Source organism: Mixophyes fleayi, chromosome 8, assembly GCF_038048845.1.
Source record: "Mixophyes fleayi isolate aMixFle1 chromosome 8, aMixFle1.hap1, whole genome shotgun sequence".
Lineage (NCBI taxonomy): Eukaryota > Metazoa > Chordata > Amphibia > Anura > Limnodynastidae > Mixophyes > Mixophyes fleayi.
In genome coordinates this window covers 95,109,428-95,131,287 of record NC_134409.1, presented here as the reverse complement: position 1 = coordinate 95,131,287, position 21,860 = coordinate 95,109,428, and the positions used below count along the sequence as shown (strand labels likewise).

The window sequence follows — 21,860 nt, the reverse complement described above, 5'->3', positions numbered from 1 at the left end:
CCAAAACATATTTCCCCTCAACATCTTGGATAACCTCACCTTTTACATATTGTAGCCGTTTTCCCCAAGAGGATGGCAACTACTCTCTTTTTACTCGTAAATGAAATCGATATCCATTCCTCAATCCAACTGCTTTTAAGAGAAGGGTTTTGTGAAAGTTTTCCAATGTGTCTCCTGTAGGAGACCCACATCTGTGTGAAAAGTTTTTAGATGTGTAAGTATTCTACATCTTTTATTTGGGGTATTAACAGGTATGACAGAATCCTTATACGAGAGGCTGTTGACCTTAATGTAGTTTTATGAGATACAGTAATGGCTGTCATTACTTCTCATTTACAAATCTGACCATAAAGTCTTTCCATTTTATAATGAGAAGGAAATTCGCCCCAGCTCTACGAATTCCCTAGTAACACAACAGGGCCACGTCGGAGCCCGACACTCAAATGAAAGCACATTCCTATATTTAATTCAACAACAACATTTAAACTTTTCATATCCTGTGCATATTTAATAATTATCAATGAGTTCCACCATTTTCAACCTTTTCTCCAACTGATATACTTGAATGCTACGGTTTCTAAACAATGAAAAAAAAAAAATAAATACATTCATAAGTAGAACTACATTCATAGTATATATTTTAAAACAATACATCTTGTTTTAATGGTTTGTATGGTACTTTCTGTAACAAATGTGGATGTTTTCTAGCCAGGACAGAATCTTGAAAGAAAATAAGTTTATCATCAAACTGTCACAGCGAAATCTTGAAATATAAGGATCTTAACGTCTCTCACAATTATAGATTTAGATTTCCTATATGCAGCAAGAATATTCTCTTTAACTTGTAAATTAAGGAATTTTGCTATACCATGTGTAGGGCAATTAACATTTTTCGGAGGGATATTTTCTGGTCCTAATCAATGAGAAATATTTAAAGCATGTATAAGGTCTTAACTAAGATACTCCAACAAATCAGGGTCTTTCACTTCTTCCGGAATATCAATAAAGCGCAAATTATTCAGTCGATAACGGTTTTCTAAATAGTCTACTTTTTCAGTTAATGATATAATAGAGTTTTGTTGCATCTCAATTGTATTTTGCATAGGCAATATTTTATCATCTGTATTACTGATCCTCTGTTCGGTCTCAAAGATAGCTTGGTATTGGATTCTAGATGTTCAATCAAGGTATTAATAGATATTTGAAGCATTATAAAGTTTTTGATCTAATAAAGTAGTTATTATGTGTCTTACTTCTGTGGCCATTTCTGCTACAGAAATACCAAAATCAGATTCAGATTGTATACTACTTGATGTGTAAAATATAGCTGAAGTATGGCCGGGGGAAAAGAGAAACATTGTAATGTGATACTGGTGTTTGCAGTTGTTCAGATTTACTTGTTTTGCTTGAAGAAGGTATGTTAAAATATTTTTCCATACCCTATATATTTCTTAATCAATACCTGATATTTTAAAGTTACATTTGTCTATTTATCAATTTGCAGATAAGGGCTATCAGGAAAAAAAGAGTTTTTCAAGATTAGCGAGCCTATATAACATTTATACGCGATATTGTATAGCAGTTTCTACCCATGAAAAACTAAAAAATATAAAATATATATATATATATATATATATATATATATATATATATATATATATATATATATATATATATATATATATATACATATACACACATATATACACATACACACACACACACATATATATACATACACACACACACACACGCGCGCACACACAGGTGTGGACAAAATGCTGCAAAGTAAGAATGCTTGCAAACAGCAGAGGTGTACAATAATGAGTGTCTGTAGCAACAGTGAAGCATGGTGGGACTGCATTTCAGCAGATAGAGTTGGGGATTTGCTCAGGATCAATGGTGTCCTTAATGCTGAGATATACAGGCAAGTACTTATTCCAGTGTGTTTCTCAGCTGTAAAAAATAAAGTGCTATGGGTTCTTGGGGTTATGAATAGAGAGAGGGCAGGCTCAATTCATCAGGCCCCTTCCAGGTCTTCTGGGCCTCCAGTCTAAGAGTAGGTTGATTTGCATCTGCACCTGTGTCTGTTTATTTTAACCAGAGACTTCCCTTTACCTCTAATTGAAAGAATTTTGTGGTTCTATTTCTGGGACAGTCTGCACACAAGAACTTTCCAGTCATAGACATGTCTATGACTAAACAATGCAAATACAAAATGTATTATCGGATTTGATTGCTTTACATCAGGGGCGGATCTAAAAAACTACTGTACCCGGGGCGATTTAGGGGTGGCGATTTAGGCCCTGCCCCTTTCTAACAGTTTAGGCTGCCGACGGCTGCACAGTATGTGCAGGTCCGTCCAGCCGTGACAGGCAGGAACAGTGTACTGCCCGGCTGCTCTCATTGTGTTTTAAACACAATCAGAGCAGCCGGGCAGCACACTGTCCCTGCCTGTCACGGCTGGACGGACCTGCACATACTGTGCAGCCGTCGGCAGCAAGTGTCTGCTAGGGGGGGGGGGGGGGGCGATCGTCCCCCCCTGGATCCGCCACTGCTTTACATAAACTTTTAGTATAATAAAAAAAAGTCTTGCAAGACTTCATTGCCCGATTGGTTCCTTGCACTATCAGGGCTTCAAAATGCGTCTTACTCTCCATTTCTATTTCCACAATCTCCGCTGTTTTCTGAGAAATTTACCCCAGTGAGAATTTGAATTGAATACACCACTCAACAATCTAGACTTGTACATCCCCAGTGATAAAAGGATTAACTGAGAAGCACATACAAATAAGGGACTGATGTAAAATCATTACAAAATTTTCTGTGAAGTGCTGTGCAATATGTTGGAGCTACAGAAACAAAATGTTAATCCTTAGTAGTGGCTTACAAGTTATGAACTTACCTTGTGGAAGCAAAGGAATGAGTCTGTCGAATGTGTTGGCATTATCTAACCAACCGTGCAGGCAGAGAACAGGACGGCCTTCAGATGGACCCCAGGCTTTGGCTGCTAAGTGTCCCCAGGGAACTTTGAACTGCAATTCTGATTTATGGCATAATAATAAAAAATTATATAATATATATAACATTTAACATAAAATTGGAACATCAATTCTGACAGCAAGAAGTATTGAAACTATTTACCAACATTTATGTAAAATAGAGTATTTTCCTACAAAATGCTGCCAGCAGGAATGTTTTATATGTAGTTAATTTTAATTGCATTTCAATAGCATCTGAATCATAGATACATGTTGAAGTAATGAGGACTGCTGACGCTAGGTCGCAGCTTAAAGGTTTTGATCAAAATAAGAACTAATATTGCATATTTTTATTGTGCTAGATATATATTGATGGTGAGACCAAACACATACATATTTCATATTATAAGGGTGTTTCTGTATGGAGTGTGACCCACATACACCATTTTGCAGGCTTGCACTTTATCACAGCAATGTGCTTGCTGCAAAAAGTAAAAACATTGCTCACTGCTCCAAACAACTGTCTACAATCAGTTTTCAATGTATCCGATTACAGCTTTCAGTTTTTTCTATAAGGATACTTGCTAAATATAATTTAATATCTTAACTAGGCTACTAATGTCTGGGCGATTTTCGTCCAATCATGACCAAACCAATGTTTATGTTTTATGCTATGTTTTAGTTCATCCAAGCAAATGTTGGAGTGGGCAGACAAAAACAAATTTTTAAAAAGATAGAGTGATAGTGCCTTTTCGGTTTTTGGGTACAGGGTTAAATATATTTAATTTGCAGAAGCGTCAATTGCATGGATGTCAAACTGATTCAATGCCACAGAAATCGTGTGACAATTTTGATGGCTTGCAAAGAGACATGGGAGGTTATTTTATTAACTTTTAGACGATCAAATTTGGACTGAGGGAGCCTGATCTATAACTCACTGAAGCTCTGCAAGAATAGATATCTTGTATTAGTGGCCTAATGTTAGTTAACTGGTACAGTGGATATAAACAAGTCTATATACCCTCATTGAAACTGCAGGTGTTTGAGAAGTATATCCTAAAATCAAGCTAAATTAGACTTTTTCCCCACACCTTTAATGAGGAGACATTGTAACCAACAAAAACGTCAAGTAACTGCAATTTTAATAAGGGTGGGTGGACTTTTTAATATCCACTGTACCATTTAGAACAGATCACAATTATCAGCGATTTATTACTGCATTGGGGAGATTTTCATAGCAACACTACTGCATTTGGATACAATCCGGTTTCTTATTGGGTTAGATAAGCATTGCTATTTAACAACGGATTATGTCTCTGTGATACGAATCAAACTGGACACTCACTGACTAGCACTAGAAACATAGGGTCGAATATAAAAAGGTGACTAATGCTTCATTTAAGCCTGCATGTCACGTTACCAAGGAGGGACAACTGGATCCTGGTAGTTCAGCCGGGAAGTGGCCATTTTATGTTATTGCTGCATGCAGCCACAAAATCTCTATGAAAAGGTTTAACAATAGGGCATAATATTTTCTCTAATGTAGCCGTTAGACTTTAAGGCCCAAAATGTTTCTGAGGGAAATTGTCCGACATGTTCCTACATATGCTCTTACCCAGATAACTTTTATTGTTCTGGATGTAACCAATATTGGTCAGCTACTCATTCTCTCCATGGGCAAAGTTAGCCTTCACCACAAACAGATATGCGACAATACCTCAAAAATCCCCCCCACCGACAATTCATCCACTTTTTCTGACTCTTCGCCCACACATTTACAGATGGAGAAAAAGAGCGCCCCTCAATCTAATTGTGAGGCCATTTCATTAGAGAAGACTAGAATTAGCAAGATTATCCAAAACATCAAGTCCCAGTCAACCAAACAGGATATTCTGGCCTTAGAGCGGAAATTACAATAAACTGTTTCATCAGCTGTATCTAAAATGCATGCAGACCTGTCTTGGCTGATTGTATCACTAGCATCCAGGAATCCATCTTGTGCCAAGCCACTGAATTGTAAGATCTGCGGGCTAGAGTATATGACATTAACAATGGGGGCAGGCGCAATAATTTCTGAATTAAAAGGATCCCGGAAGATATCCCTCCGCAAGACATCGTGGAAGTCTTCATAAAAATTTTAATGAAGAGCTTGAACAGGATCCCAATGCCCAAATAATATTTGACAGGGCCCAGAGAGAGTAAAGTCTTAAAGGCCCCGAGTGACCCAGAGACATTATATGCAGACGGCATTATCATTCCCAAAAGGATGCGTTTCTTCGTAAGGTGGGGAAGCTAGATGGGATTGATTTTGATGGGCATAAAATTCAGGTGTACCAGGACCTCCTGGCACATCTTGCAACAACAGACAAGCATAAAGCCTTTCACAGATTAGCTGAGGAGTCACAACGTCAAATATCATTGGGACTTCCTACTCAGCTTACAAGCATCCCGCAATAGGAAACAAGTACTTCTAAAAGATCCCTCAGACCTTGATCAGTTCTGTTTTAATTTAGACCTTCCGAAAGTCACACTACAGAAATAGCAAGATTGGTGTACTCTCTTTGTACCTCCCTCTCTTCCACAACAGGAGAGGTGGTGGAAAGGTGGCACAATCCACATAGAAGCCCCAAAGCCTCGAGACACGGCAACCCAAAGGATTTGACTTTGCACTAACTACTACCTCTGCTAATTTGGGACTTTATGTGAAATTCTGTGCTGTTGTTTTCAAAGTTTCCATGGCGGGAGATCGCTTAAGCCAAAGTCCATGTTTAGTATAGTTGATTTCTACTTCATTTGCCGTTTAGACTTTAGTGCTCGTAAAGTTACACTGAAACAGAGAGCAAGTATTGTTCTAGTTTAAGGTATCTTGTTAGTCTCTGGCTTATCCGCAATTCAGGCTCAGGTCAGGGCATTACAAACTTTTCTCAGAGGAGATCTCTTCTCTTATTGAGCTGGTCAGTGTTAAATTGTGAAGCTGGTACAATGTCATTGAGTGTAGCTCTCACTCTAGTCTAGGACCCTTAATTTGATCGGGAGCTGCTGATCCAGCTTTAATTAAAGATAAACATTTAGTAATGCAGCTCTGTAACTTACTAACCTTTGCAACTTACCGTACTACAAGGTAAGGCATTCCATTGTTACTGAAAGTATTTACGCAAAACATAGGTTAGTCTCGTTTTGCAATCTTGGTTACCTCCAGTACATCGTGCACACTGCACTAAAACATATTTTTACCCCCTTGTCATCACCTCTCCCTAAACTTTGGTCCTTGGGGACCATGGGTAATTCTGTTTGCTGTAGTAAAATATGCTGTCCATCAAGAATAGTTGTTCTGATGCCCCACCTAACACACATTAAAGATCTGCTTGATCGATGCAAAAAGGACTTAATTTTTCTAGAAAAAGAAAAAGAAAAAAAAAATTGATCTCAAGTATTGCATGCCTCTCACACAAATAACTCAGTCTTTATTCAAGAGACTCACTTTAAACTTGGATTCATCCCTATGTTGCGAAGTATAAATTACCCACATGTTTTCTATTGTAATAACCCAAACAGGAAATCTAAGGGAGTTGCCTTTCTGCTCTCTAAGCGCTTGACAATTACAGATGTATCACATAACTCTTTTGGGGGATGGGGGCTCTTGGTGAAATGTACAATTTATCACTGTCGACGTTCTTTTATTAACTTTTATGCTCCCAACTAAATTTAAGCAGTGTTTCTTGCTGAGAATTTGGAGATGTTGGAGTCTCGTTTGAAAGGTGTTGTGGTCCTGGGTGGCAACCTCAATTGGACACTGGAACCAAGTCGCTATCTCTGGTGGCATACTGAGACATCCTTACATCGAAAGGTAAGACGCATCTTTCACAACTTCCAGTTGGCCGATCCGTGGCTCTTCCTACACCAAACCGATAGAGAATATAATGTTTTCTTTTATCCCTACTCTGCTTATTCTAGAAATAGATTCCTGCGCCATCCCTGCTTACCTACCTTATCACAGGGACAGACACCTTCTCTGTCTTGGGTCAGCGTGTCAGTTACATAGCAACGGGATGCGACTTCTGGCTCCCCGTTCGGCTGGTTTGTACATGCGCACCTGTTGCTAGGCAATGGTTATTATAGTTATTTTGTTCTATTGGTGGTCAGTCGTCTGATGATGTCATTGACCACCTGGGGCAATTGGATTGCCTATATAATGCAAAATCTGACAGTCAGTCTTTGCAAGAGTATTGAGTATCCTGTTGGCCCCTACTCCAGCATTACTAACTGTGCTGCATAAGTTCTACTAACTTCCCAGCTTGACTCTTGCCATTTCTGAACACTCTTTGGTATCCAATTCTGGTTCTGATGGATCACCTGGCTCTAACCCCGGCTTTCTGGACTACTTTCGCTTTACTGATTCTGGTTCTGATTGAATTCGCAGTTCTTTCACATTTTACAAGTAACTAATCCCGTGACCTCCAAGATACAGTTACCTTCTTCACTCAAGAGTCATAATGTATTCCACATTTTCCTGCTGAAACCTTTAGTTCTGAACACATATTTAAAGAACCTTCCTGTCAAGAACCAGTTAGGAAAGGAGTTTGAGGTCGAACTAATTCTGGATTCCCGAACATTCAAAAGAAATTGCAGCATCCAGTCAACTGGAAGGGCTAAGGTCCTGAAGAAGGGTCTTGGGCCAATGTAGAGGAGACGCATACCCCACGTCTTTTGGCCAAGTTCAAGAAAGACTTTCCTCTGAAAGGAGGTCTGGCTAAGGATAAATGTATCTGTAAGGGGTACTGTCAGGTGTGATCCCTGCTTTCTGGCTTCCAATTTGCACATGTGCATCAGTTGCTAGGCAACGGGATGCGCTTTCCCTTCTCCTATCGGGGGTCAGTCATCAGATGATGTCACTGACCACCTGGGGAAATTGGATTGCCAATATAAGGTAGAATCTGGCAGTCAGTCGTTGCAAGAGTATTGAATCTCCTATTGGTTCCTGCTCCAGCATTACTAATTATGCTGAATAAGTTCTACAGAATTCCCGGCTTCACTCTTGCTATTCCTGACCCCTTTTTGGTATCTGATTCTGATGGATCACATGGTTTTGGCCCCGGCATCCTGGACTATCATTTCTCTTTACGGATTCTGATTGGATTCCCGGTTATGACTTTGGCTACCTTGACTACTCTTGCTGACTTCAGCTGCCTCGCCAGCGACTGAAATTGAGGGCCGCGACCTACATTTCTCACACAACAAAGCCCAAAACTCCTTGCAGGGGTCCCTGGTGAACACCTGGGGCGTGTTAGACTCTGCTCCTCTTTGCTCAGTAGTGCAAACTACTGGCAAGTATTCATCCATCAATTCCTAGTGGGCCCCTGACAGACTATTTATCAGTCATAGACATCTGCACTTAAGGTATGCCAGGATAGGTCATGTGTCTTGGTTATACCACGCTCCCATTTATCTCTCATCATCTTTTAGCACCGGTCCTTCAAGAAAATGAAGGTGGAGACTGAAAAACTTATTTCTCCAAGACCCATAATGCAAATCCTAACTGGAGTCCAGGAATGACTAGTATATTGTCCATAATGACCAAGAAACCCATAAATGCTTCCTTAGGGTTAAGCTTGTCCAATTAGGCAGTTTATTAAAAAATATAAGCACTTAAAGAGCAACAACTGCTAAAATGTAAAGATTCGGAAACTACAAACTCACCAAGGCGGAACTAATGGAAGAGAGACTTGTCCTTAATAAGATCTAATATGTTAGGACAAAGATAGTCTGGAGACAGTGCAAACATAAATACTATCAATGGGGAAACAAACCAAGTTGTCTCACCGAGCCAGGGGATTATGTACAATGGTAAAGACTGATTTCAATAATGCAATATGCCTTCCATTCCATACTAATCTTTAAAATATCGCTGACCTTCTACATCTGTAGATATTACGCAAAAAAAAAAAAAAGAATAGCCCACTATTTTTGTAAGTGCAATTTTCCCAAAATCTTGGAAGAAGTCAGAGACACTTTGAACAAATCATTTACTTTGTCCGAACTAGAAGAAGCAATCTCATCCTCCTCTTCAGTTAAAGCCCGGGCCCAAGCGGTTTCACCATAACTTATTACAAATCCTTTAGGACAAAGCTAAAACTCCTTAGGGCTTTTAATGACGTGTCAGCTGAGGCAGGTTTCTCACACTAGTCACTCAATTGGGTCCTACCTGCTTACACATACTCTGTTCTTTGTATAAGAACCACACAACCAAAATTAAAATCAATGGCTCCCTTTCACACCATGAATGGAACCAGGCAGGGTTGCCCACTATCCCCTTTGGTTTTCATCCTCTGTATGGAGGCCCCAGCCAACTCAATATGGATGAACCTGGATTTCACAGGTGTCCAGGTAGGGGTCGAAACAGATCACAAATTGGCCCTATTTGCAGATGACCTGTTGGCTATTATTACTAAGCCTGTGTCAGGAACATGGTGCTATCTGCTCATTTTGGCGCAACTCTGTCTGGAGGTACAAAGTCTAACGCATCTCTGGTTTTCACCAGGGACCCCCAAAAGCCGGCAAAGGAGTTTGGATTTAGCTGGGAGAGATGTGCAGGTCGCGGTTCTCCTGTAGGGCACTCAGTGAGATAGATAGAAATAATCGGAAGCTGAGGTCAAGCTGTGTGGACAGCGCAGTACACAAGGAAGATCCAAATGACTAGTCAGACAAGTCGAAGTCAAATACTAGAAGAGTATTATTACAGAGCCCAAGGAAGAATCGAAAGGAAGTGTCAGGGAGAGCCAAATCCGGAATTGTGGAGTCAGACGGAAAGTCTGGAACTACATGAAAGCCTGGAGCTAGGGGACCTAATTCTTGCACCCTACTGGTGCCAGAGCCTTCTTTAAATAGTTTGTGAGGAGAAGTGATTGCCAACAATGCTGACATCAGCAGCCACAGCCGTTGCAGAGTAGTGTCCCCCTGGCCAAGCAATGGGACACGTATCTACAGGGGGAGCCGTCGGGCAGCCGGGACTGATGTGTAGTTGCTTGGCAACCAGATGCAACTTCCTGTGACATAGAAGGTGTCGATCCCTATGCGGATGGAAGAGCACAGGGACGGCACCTGACAGCCTGCAATTTCCCTTTCAAAATTATGGTTAGAATTCTAAATATTTAGCAATTTATACAACTTCAAAATATATTATTCTAAATCAGTGGCTCTGAATCTCTCAATTCCACTGGTCACATTGAATGGCACGGAGCATGACATTTACTTCATCTGGCACTCCACTCATATCAAATATTTTGGTTTACTCAACGCCAAAGCCTCCTCAAGACTTGTTCAAGGCAAATTTTGTGCCTTTAATCTCTAAATGGAGCTCAGAGCTCGACCTGTTGCATTCTGTGACTTCTCCTGACTAGGGAGGATAAATATCATCAAGATGAACATTTTACCCATAGTATTGTACCTCCCATCAGACACTTCCTATCAGCATTCCATCCAAATACTTTACAGATCTGCAGTCGCTGATCTGTGACCATGTCTGGGCTGGGATACCTCCTTGGATCTCACAAGATCTCCTCGTTAGAAGGCAGTTATAAGTAGGGCTTCAGCTTCTTTTCTTCTCCAAATAACACCAGGTGGTAATGCCCACCAGAGTACTAGAATGGACCACTTTTGTCTGGCACGCCGACGCTGAAGCTGCTTCAGCAAAGCAGCCAATGATGGCCGAAACTGAGCTTCTGCGCATGCATTGGGGACAATTATGAGGTATGATGTGAACTGGGGCACTACTGTGCGGCATAACGTTATTTTGCTGGTCCCTTACTGTTAATATGATATTAGCCTCATAAAATGATATATATATATATATATATATATATATATATATATATATATATATATAGCCGAGAGGGAAGGGGGCGGCTACAAATTGCCCGGGCCTGCTTGGTGGCCCGAGTCCCCACTGGAGACCTATCTTTGAAAATACATTTTTTATTTTAAAAGTACTTTTTTTTATTTTTTTTTATTGAGTGCAGGGGGGATCGGTAATAGCTAAATCCCCTTCAGCTCAGGTATCTTCAGACGCCAGGTCATGTGACTGCAGTGGTCACATGGTACTCGGCGAGCTGCTGGATATCTTCCCATGCTGTGCAGTAGAGAATAAGGTAAGAAGGTGTGCTGGAGAGGGGGCATGTGTGACTAAAGGTGCTGGGCAGAGGGGGGGCAAGTGTGATTAAAGCATGTGGGCAGAGGGGACATATGTGAGCAAAGCTGCTGAGCAAGGGGGTATGTGTGAGTAATGCATTTTTCTGTAAGAGGGTGGCCTGGTGCTTTTCACCTGCTAGACAAGCCCCCAATGATGCACTGCCACGCCCCCAATTGTACGACCACTTGCTCTGCGGCGGCACAACATTTTTTTTTTCCATGCTTGACTATAAAGGGGGACACATGAAGTTGCTATACTGGGGCCATGAATTGCTCTAGGCAGCCCTGTATGTATGTATGTATGTATGTATGTATGTGTATATATCAGTGGCGCACGCAGGGGGGGGTTTCTGAGTCTCTAAACCCCCCCCCCTGTGCTAACTAAGTGGCCACTGTCCTATACAGCAGCCGTGGCGCTGTCAAAGAAGCGTCCGCGGCGGTGCTGTGTATATAATATATATATATATATATATCTCTATCTCTATATCACACCCAACTGGCACACCTGGGCTTCACTAGATTTTAGGTGGCACTCCGATAGAAAAAGGTTGCCAACCCCTGACCTATAGTCACCTATCACCATGCAATCTGCATATTTTGATATTACTAGGTATTGTGTATACTTAAAAAAGAAAACTTTATTACATTAAGGAATCAATTAATAAATGCATTACTGTATGTAAATTTGCTTTAAAATCTCCCTCCAAACAAAATAACATGCTAGTTTCATTTTATACAGGGAACCAAAGTATTATCTGCCTATTCCCTAAGTTTATAAGGTAACTGATCTGTTGTATTTGCTTTCAGAAGGGGGAATGAAATGACCACTAAGGTGGCCACACGTGGATATTTTGTCAACCACTTTGGCTGATTTAGACAAAACAGGGTCCACAATTGCTGTGTGTGTGGTGCAATTTTTTTTCGTAACCTCCCCACTCCGTTCAGCTTTGCGCCTACTAGCTAATAATATTTTTCATTATGGCAGGGGGACCCCATGGTCGTGGCTGGTTGAAGATTTGAGGGCAAAGGCACACTGCTCATTTATTTATTATGCCAGTCCTGTGAAATGAGAGCTTTTCTCATTCATTCAATGGCATTTCTACAAGAAGTGCACATGCAGGAAACATGATTGAAATGTTACTAATGAACAGATCTGTCTTAGTCATGAACAACAACAATCCATGCAGATATATAAATACCATGGTTCACATTATTACACACAGCAGAAATATTAACATAGAGAAATACCTTTTAGCAGAGCAGACATGTCTTTGCAGTATGAGCTGTAGGATGAAACAGCAGAAAGTGTAAGGAGTTAATCTTTAATCACATTGTACTTGACTGACTCTTGATCTGGACTATAACCTACACAAATCTCTGTCCCAATCAAAGTGTAGAAATTGGACACCATGCAGTCTGCATATTTTCATATTACTAGTCAGTGTGTATTCTTAAAAAAAAGTATATTTATAATTACATTAAGGAATAAATTAATAAATGTATTAATGTATGTAAATTTATTTTAATATCTCCATCCAAACAAAATAACATGCTAGTTTCATTTTATGCATAAAACCACACTTATCTGCCAACTCCCCAAGTATACATGGTAATTGATCTTTTGTATTTGTTTTCAAAGGAGGGGATGAAGTGACCTTTAAAGTGGACACACGCAAAAATTGTTTTTACAACCAATTTGGTCGATTTAGATAAAACTGGTCCAAAATTCTGGTGTGTGTGGTGCTCCACTAACCACCATAGATGCCCAACAATTATTGATATTCATCTGAACTATTCATGGCTGACAATGTGATAATGCGGTTGGCCAGTGGCTATTATCAATAGCAGTGATGGAATCCACATGTTGAACATAACCAGGGGGCGTTGCTTGGAAGCCAAAATGGCCAGTTGTTTCTTCAGTTAGTTCCGTATCTATCTTCCTAGGAGTCATTTTACACAATCTTTACAAAGATCCTTGAAGCCTTGGCTCAACGGGTTTGAACCCTAGACTACTTAGACACCACTGAACCAAATATATTTACTCAAGACCCTAAATTAAGTCCTTGATTCCTAGGGCCTGCTCTTATCTCAGAGCCCTATTTAACACCACTGACACTCTCGCATTACCAGCTGCCAGTTTCATACACTACTGGAAGTGTCATCATAAATGGCGCAGCATCAGTGGGATCCTGGACATATGAAGAGGTATATTATAAATTAATTTCTCCTAATCACTAAGCGAAACACGCTAATCCTCACCATCCATACAAATATCACCTACAATCGCATCTCATTACATGACCCTATTGAAAATATAGCTCACTCCCATTACCATAAAACCACTACAGCAAATAGTCTTTTCTCATCTGCTTAAACTGGCATTTTGGTGAGTGCAAGACTGCATATATGTATATCCTTATTTATATTCATCTGCAGCCATTTCGCCAATGGTGATTCTTTACATTACACTGCACTACATCATTTCAAATCTCTACATCTATTCTGCCTTTAACATCATAATTATAATTACACTGCTGTACCATTTAATTACCAGTAAAAAAAACTTTTAATACTGGTTAAAAAAATTTATATGGGACATTATGTTTTTACTGCCCTTTCTCATCTCCCATTTGTTATCTACATATATCAAAAATACCACCTGGTAGATATTTGCAATATTACAACTGAAAAATGTATTCATATTGGTGTGAAAACATCTATAATGTAATTTTTGATGGTTAACACTCTCTCCGTCTGGAACTAGATGGGATTTACCTGATTTGTTTGAAACACTAACTTATCTCCTCTTTCACCTATAATGGATAAATTTGTTATTGCTTCTACATCTGGCAAACCACAAAATAATGAAAATGAAAGAAAAAAAATGGTAGACGCGTTATTGTCCCATCCATCAGGGTGTATAATAAAGACCTGTGTGATGCTCCAATGTCTACAGACGCCAACTCTCACACCCCTTCCCAATCCGTATTCGGGCAGTTAGTGACACATCCTACTCCTCTATCATATGAAGCTGTTGTATGAGCAATCAAAGAAACAATGGAACCATTAATGCAACAACAAGGGAACAAATTCACTGCGACAATACAAGAACTTAAAGACCAGATTTCACAAACTACTTAACAAGTCCAGACAAATGAACTCCAAATTGCAGAAAATTTGCATCAAATTTAATGACAAAATACTCCTACTGCCGCTATAGTTAAAACCCAGAAACAAATGTTAAACAAACTAGACGACTTGGAAAAGAGATTCAAGAGAAATAACCTCCTCCTAGTAGGCCTACCCGAAACGGTTAAAGGACCAGCCTTGTTATCCTTTCTTTCTAAAGATCTACCTCGAATTCTAGGAGTCACCAAAGAAACAATTCATATTGAACGAGCACACAGATTGGGTTCACAGAGGGAAAATTTGAAAGACCGTCCCTGAACAATCATCTTTAAATGCCTCAAATATATGCATGAAACCCTCTGGACTGCATCTAAAAACCTAGGCTCTATACCTACCTGGAAACAAGCTTTGGAGGCTTGGCAAAAAGATATCCCAAACGTAACTGTCTCAGACACCTTAATTCGTTGATTTACTTAATTCCACTTGGAAATCTCTGACTAAAACTTTTCAGGAGGTCCATTTAAAAACGATTCACAGGGCTTACATTACTCAAGCCAGACACCGCTTCATTGTTAGGGAGAAGACGGGGCTATGCCCAAAATGTAAAACGCAAATACTGGATTGGTCCCATAATTATTGGGAATGCAGGAAAATAAAAAAAGTTTTGGAATAAAGTTACAGATTTCATTAATCATAGTTTCAAAAAACACATGACTGCATCTAGAGAACCAGTCCTCCTCACTAATTTCGATACCTGGAAGAATGCTTTACCCTCCTTTGAGTTGCTTCCTACCCTAACAATAATGGTCACTGTAGCCAAACAGCTGATCCTAAGACAATGGACATCCCCGGTTCCTCCAACCTTGGATGAACTTCAGACAGCAATATTAGATATTATTTATTCAGACAGGAAAGCTACATTCCCCGATATTGAAAAGGGAAGGATATGGTTCAATAAAAAGTGGGAATTGTACATTGAATCATTAAAAGCCCATGTTCAACAAAATATTAAGTGTTTGAATTTACTACGTGGTAGTAAGTAGGCAGTTGAGCTACCGATTGTTGACCACTGGTGATTTCTGATCATTGGTAAACATGCTTGTTTTCCCTGTTGTAGAGGTCCTCCACTCCCCCCCCCCCCCGCCATATATGTATTTGTCCTTTAACTGGGGGTCTCACCCTCATTGACATAAACTGATGTTACCCTGGCATAAACAACTACCATTCCTTCACTATCCCCTGTTAATATCCCCTATTACCCCATTGGATTTTTTATTTTTTTCTCGTTTATGGATGCTCACGAATCCTATACATTCCATTATAATATTGTTATTGTTCATCGTTATGCACATAGGATACCTGTTTTGACCAATATATCTAACCAATTTTTATTCTGATAAATTAAGCTGATTTTATCATTTATATTGTGATGCCTTAATTTATGGAATTGTTTATATGTTGAATGTCCTTATTGTTGTTGTTTTCTCTTCTTTAAAATCAATAAACAGAATTTAAAAACAAACAAACTAAAAACCGCTGAATTTCTCCAATTTGGACACCAATATCTACGGCCAGATTGGATACAGATCCTTCCAAAGATCTAGCTTATCAGTCAGAGCCAAACAGGATGTGGCCAATTTTCTTGTGTTCCAAACTGAATGTAAGATCATACAAGAGTATTGTTGCAAAGCCCACTTAAAATAATAATAAAAAAAAAAAAAAAAAAAAAACCACACCAGGGAAACAGTGCAGCATAGCCCACAACTCCGTTTTGTGCTGTAAAAATCAAATAAGCGCTAAAAGGCTGCACATAAAAATGATACCCATCTGCTGAGTCGAATGCATATCAAGATGCATCCAGCTCTGCACCAACTGCATCTGTGCCAGGTGTACTTACACTCAGCCGGGTTCAGGAGACGGCTGGCAGACTTTAGCCTGGGGGGCAAGCACACAACATTGGCCCATAAGTATCGGCCCATTCTTACAGTATATATTTATCTATATAAAAAGAGACTATTTTAGTGTTGTTTAATCCATATATATATTTTTATGCCCAGAGCTGGATTAAGGCTCTGGGGGGGCATAGGCACTTTAGACAGGGTAACCCCCTATGATATAGCATGGTTATCATTTTAGACAAATACACAGGCAATACTGTGTGCACTACTGTTAGGTGCACACAGTTCTGCCTTCATGAGCAGTACACGGTGAAGTAGGACATACCTCCCAACTGTCCTAAGCAAAACAGTCAACCAAATTCGGTACTGTCCCACCAGATTCAGGACAGCTGCCAGACTGTCCTGCTCTCTCCTACCTGTTCTTGTCACTGTCACCACTTGTGGCTCCTGTTCTCTTTAAATCAGTTACTGCTTGTCTGGATCCTGAATGTTGGGGGCCCTATTTGGGAAAATATGGGTACATGAAACTTAGAAAAACTCCAACCAGCCCCGACATTAAATAAATAAAGCACACACTTTTTATTATTAGGCCTCCCTCTAGCCCCAAAATTAAAATAATAGTATTCACATATGAAAAATAGATATTTTCCCTCCAATTAGGCTGACATTAAATTAATAGCATATACATTTATTAAACAAACCTATTTTCCTCCCTCCAAACAGCCCCAGCAATAAATTGAATAGCATTTATGTTTAATAAATATAACCATTTCCCACAACCATCCCGGGCATTAAATTTTTAATATTCACATTTAATAAATAGACCGAATTTTCCCCAAACACCCCCCATGTTCAATTAATAGCTCCCAAACCACCCCAGTGTTAGATTAAAGGTCCAATGACCCCATCTTAAATTCATAGCCCCCCTATTAAATGAAATTACCCCACCATCACCCCACAAATAAAATAGCACCCAATAATTATCCCCTACCTGAACTCCATTATCAAATTAATAAACTACCTCCCACATTATATTAAGACCCCACTTCTTTCACACATATAGTAAATATACTGGCCCACACACACACACACACACACAATATGCTGGTCCCCTCATAAAACAACTGCCCCCCCCCCACAGACAATATGCTGACCCAGTCACACACACAATATACCACCCCACAATTACCTGGTTCCATCTGCGCCGTGCGCTGTGTAATATTCACACATGGGACGGCACCAGTCACGTGGTGCGCATCCCATGTGACAGCAAGGCAGGCGGCCACACATAGTGGAAGGGAGGGGGGACGGACCGCGGCAAATGGAAGAAGGTGGCTGGTCCCGGTGGAGGGGCCAGCCACCAATAGAGACTAGGGAGGGATTGGCCCAAAATAGACTTTTTTGGTCCAGTCCAGGGGGCATATGCCCCCCTGCCCCAGCCCGTCCCTGAAAAGGTTATAAGTATAAGGAAAAGTTTTTAACATTTGTTTTGACAGCATTTGCTATTAGGTATTATTTAAATAATAAAAACCTTCTATTATACAGCAGTTATATTTCTTCTTGTGTAGGTAGCAAAAAGTGAATTCTTTAATACGCCTACAGAATCATATAATATATGCACAAGCAATAAATAAAGCACCTATCACCTTCAGAGGTTAATCTGCAATCAGCTAATCAGAAGCAGCTAGCTAGTTCTGGCAAACCATCATCATCACCAACATGTATTTGCACCAGCTCACAGGCACCTGCACGGGGCTGGTACAAGTTTGTTCTGCGCCCCAGGGCAAAGCTTTACCCTACCACCCCTCCTCTCCCCATTTCCCGCTTCCTAGCCTCTCACACACTTGACACTTGTCAAATAAAAATAATAACTCTAACCTACTCCTGACTAACTAGTAAGGCTGCAGTTCAGATGCACCAATATCCAGATGTCCTGATGTCAGCTGCAGAATGCTGTCCAGGTTTCACGGCTACCCAGGAGCAAACACAGGATATCTAGAGAGGAGGCTCCAATGTTAGATTTCAGAACAAAAAACAAAAAAAATCATTCACCTGTTATACACTGACATGTCCCCTGCTGCCTACCAACTTTTTCTGTCCACTAGCAATTTCCAAAAATGCCACCCCTTGCCCACCAGATTTTGTCACACATGCTACCCGCATAACACCAGCTTTATTCACATGCCCCCCTGCCCACCGGTTTGTCTCCTACATACAACCATGCCCTAGGAGTCCTAACCAGCTTTTTTTCGCACACATATCCCTCTTGCCCACAAGCTTTTAATAAATAAACAGCTTAATGCTTAAGCAACCATTTTTTTTAGTATTTGCCCACTACTTGACTCACTTCTTTTGCTGTCTATTAGTATAATTAATTTTACATCTACACAATACATTAACACATGCAAATAAATAGAGAATCTAAATAGATAATCTAGACCTTTCTCTATTTATTTGCATGTGTTAATGTATTCTGTAGAAGTATGTGCAAAACATCCTTCTACCACAATGCTCTCCCCATAGGGTAGAATGGCTAACACCATCAGGGTCAAGCTCTGAAAAGCTAGGCTTTTTTGAGCTTGTTAAATTGCCCCAGACCGCAGTCCCCATTGTAAATTATGGGGACTGCAGTTTAATTAGAAACGTAGCCTCTATGATGCCTCCTGTATCAGGCTTTTGTTAGGTATCTAGGTTACGTAAAAATAGTTAAACTCTGTGGAAAAAGCCATTTTTGCATGGTTTATGGCTTAATAAATAGGGCCCAATAGGCTGTAATTGTGTGGATTTTTGAGTGTAACCCTCCCCCCTCCTATTTTATTCAGCCACAGCTTCCCAATATTTCCAGTCTTTCCCCCCTCGTTGTCTCTAGCACCCTGTTCCAAAAACCCCCAAAAAAAACCAAAACACACGAGAGCAGCTCTGTTTCGGCAGCGCTGTCCTATCACCGTGGCTGTTGTATAGGACAGTGCCACTATGGTGGGCACCTAGTTAGCAGAGGGGGGGTTTCTGGAGATCCAGAACCCCCCCCCCTGTGTGCGCCACTGCATTTTCTGTAGCCTTCTCTCTCCACCTCCCCCCCAATTTCTGTAACCTTCTCTGTCCCACCCCTCATTTTCTGTAGCCTTCTCTCTCCCCCCCTCCCCCTTGTTTTCTGTAGCCTGTACATACCATCTCTTCTTCTTTTCTCACTTCTCTGCATTTTGCTTCTTTAACTGCTCTTGGCTCCTCTCACTGACAGCGTTGTGACATCATAACACCGCCAGGAGCAAAGCACAAACTAAAATGCAGTGCTGCACTGCAGCAGCGTCGCAATGCAGAAAAAATGGTCTGCAGAATTGGTAATTAATTATTGATGTGTTTACTCAGCCACAGTGCCGCCACCCCACAGAGCTGTCCAATGGTGGTGCCGGCCCTGCACCTGCAAGTGATAAGGCCACTGACAGGCATATCTCACTCCATGCAGATCTTCTCCAGTTTGCAATTATGCAAACACGCCCTTACTGTGCTTGGTTGCAAACCCCTTCCCTCCCCCATGCTGCTTCTTCAAGCATAACCAGCATAAGTGTCTGCATACAATTGCAGACATAGAACTTTCTTTGTGGGCAGTACAAACTTGCATATTTTATACTATGCAAATAGATTTATGCCCAACATAGGATGATTCCCATTATTATATCCAAATATTTCAAGTATCCACATACATTTGAATCTAAAGTAGACAGCCAATAGTATTTTGCAATATATTATGCACTGTTCTACCTATTTAGAACACAAAATATTAGTTTTACTTTTAAAATATTGTAGATTGAAATATTGAACAATACAGAAAATAAAACTAAAAGCTTTACAAATAAACGGTCTTGTAATTATTGTAGGGGTGGGGGATAGGATGTGATTATTTCATCTGAAATGTACAAATTAGTTAAATTTGAATCTTCAAAAAGATAGAGGATCACTTATTTCCAAAAGTAGGCGATATGTGTGAACTCTGAATAACAAAGCTGCTGAAATACCACTGCACATTTTCTCACACACCCGGTTATGAACTTATTTGATATATTCTTATGCCAGTTATTTACTACAAAACCTCAAAGAGTATAGATCATTAGAAGGAGCAGTTTGACCTCTATTATTATCAAACGTACCGGCTTTACTCCTTCTCGAGAACGTGACGTAATCGGACTTAATACAGGAATCGATTCCAAGCCCATAAAGGAAGCCGAGAAGACACATAAAGTTACAATGAGTGGCGCTGAGTTATTCACCGCCTCTCCAGTAGGAACGAATGAAAATCCAAGCACGCCCATCGCGCTGATTGGCCCGTATTTACTTCATTTGCTATCAATCAATCTATCAAATATTGAGTTCAAGCTGTCAGGAGGTAATTTCGTCAAATAAGGTGAAGCTGTATGCACAGTGTACTTTATTAGCAGAGAGAGAGGATTGGAGGAGTTGTGTAATGGGCAAGAAATAGACGTCGATACGTACTAAAGCAATGGGAGCTCCATTTTTGCTAAAAGGAATGCCAATTCGCTATAATGATAGCAAATCTATCATTTTTGCATTCTTTAAAAATATAGCACCTGTAACTTATATTTCCACGCACTTATTACTAAAATACTTGGTCAAGTTTTTACACGTGGAATTACATGAAAATGACGGCTGTTTGCTATGGAATGATACATTTTTTTGTATGCCACCTGAGTGCAGAAATGCCAATAAAACTGCTCCTATTTCATGGAAAACCCCTCAATTTCTCCCAGTTCCTCTAATCCTAGACACTAAATTCTTTGCATATACGCTCCTCTGTACCCCATTACACAAGTGTTGTAATGTGGAATTACGGCAGATTATTACGGATTGAATGCTGTTTTATATGCCATGTGAATGCAGAATGTCAATAAAAAGTTGAATTTGTCTCATAAAAACACCCCTATTTTTCACAGATTCCCTAATCCCACACATTAAATCCTTTGTATATGTTCTCCCCCATACTTGTGTAAAGGGTTACTCTTGTAGGCCATATTGCAATTACAGTCAGTACTTTCTGCCCCTAGCTAATGGGTACTGGCACCCTATACCAGAAGACCCCCACTGAATACACGGGTGTTTAACACTGTCACATGTGGGCAGAGTCTAGTGCAGTGCAAATGAAATATAGGGTGCCAGGCCATCTCCGTTCAAAACAGGATAAAACTTTATTACAACTCCTCTTCTCCTCCAGCACAGAAAAGCATAACGGTTGCAGATAACTGTTGTATGACTACTTCAACTCCACCAGCTAACACTTGCAGCAATAAAATAACTGGTAACACTAAAACCATAGTTGCCAACCAGGAGAGGGGGCGTGACTGGAGGGCAGGAGGGGGCGGGAAGAGGCCAATTGCGTAATTTTGGCCCCGCCCGCCGTGAAAACGTAATTTGCGTCGCGGGGGCGGGGCCAAAATGCCGCGATTGGCCTCGTCCCTCCCGCCCTCCAAAATGGCGTGATTCACAGAGAATCGCGTCAAATGACGCGATTCTCGGTGAAATCCGGGATGCGGGAGAAATGCCATCTCGCCCGGGAGACTGACCCGAATTTCGGGAGTCTCCCGGACTTTCCGGGAGAGTTGGCAAGTATGACTAAAACTATAATGTTGGTGCTAGACACTGTATTGCCTTATATCAC

The 21,860-nt window shown here is 40.4% G+C and overlaps 1 protein-coding gene across 3 annotated transcripts in view; it reads right to left on the bottom strand.

The window, feature by feature from the left end:
* Positions 1–20,439, bottom strand: part of SERHL2 (serine hydrolase like 2) — an 89,438-nt gene extending 68,999 nt beyond the window's left edge. For 2 of the 3 annotated variants that reach the window (XM_075182896.1, XM_075182898.1), the window contains exons 1-3: positions 20,338–20,439; positions 12,414–12,448; positions 2,906–3,043 (exon numbers count right to left, since the gene is read on the bottom strand). In XM_075182896.1, the coding sequence (XP_075038997.1) occupies positions 2,906–3,043; positions 12,414–12,432 (157 nt within the window). In that variant the 5' untranslated portion in view covers positions 12,433–12,448; positions 20,338–20,439. Of the gene's footprint in view, positions 1–2,905; positions 3,044–12,413; positions 12,449–19,360; positions 19,500–20,337 lie in introns of those variants that run through there. The other variant, XM_075182897.1, reaches the window with a different exon arrangement.
* Positions 20,440–21,860: the final 1,421 nt, after the last annotated feature.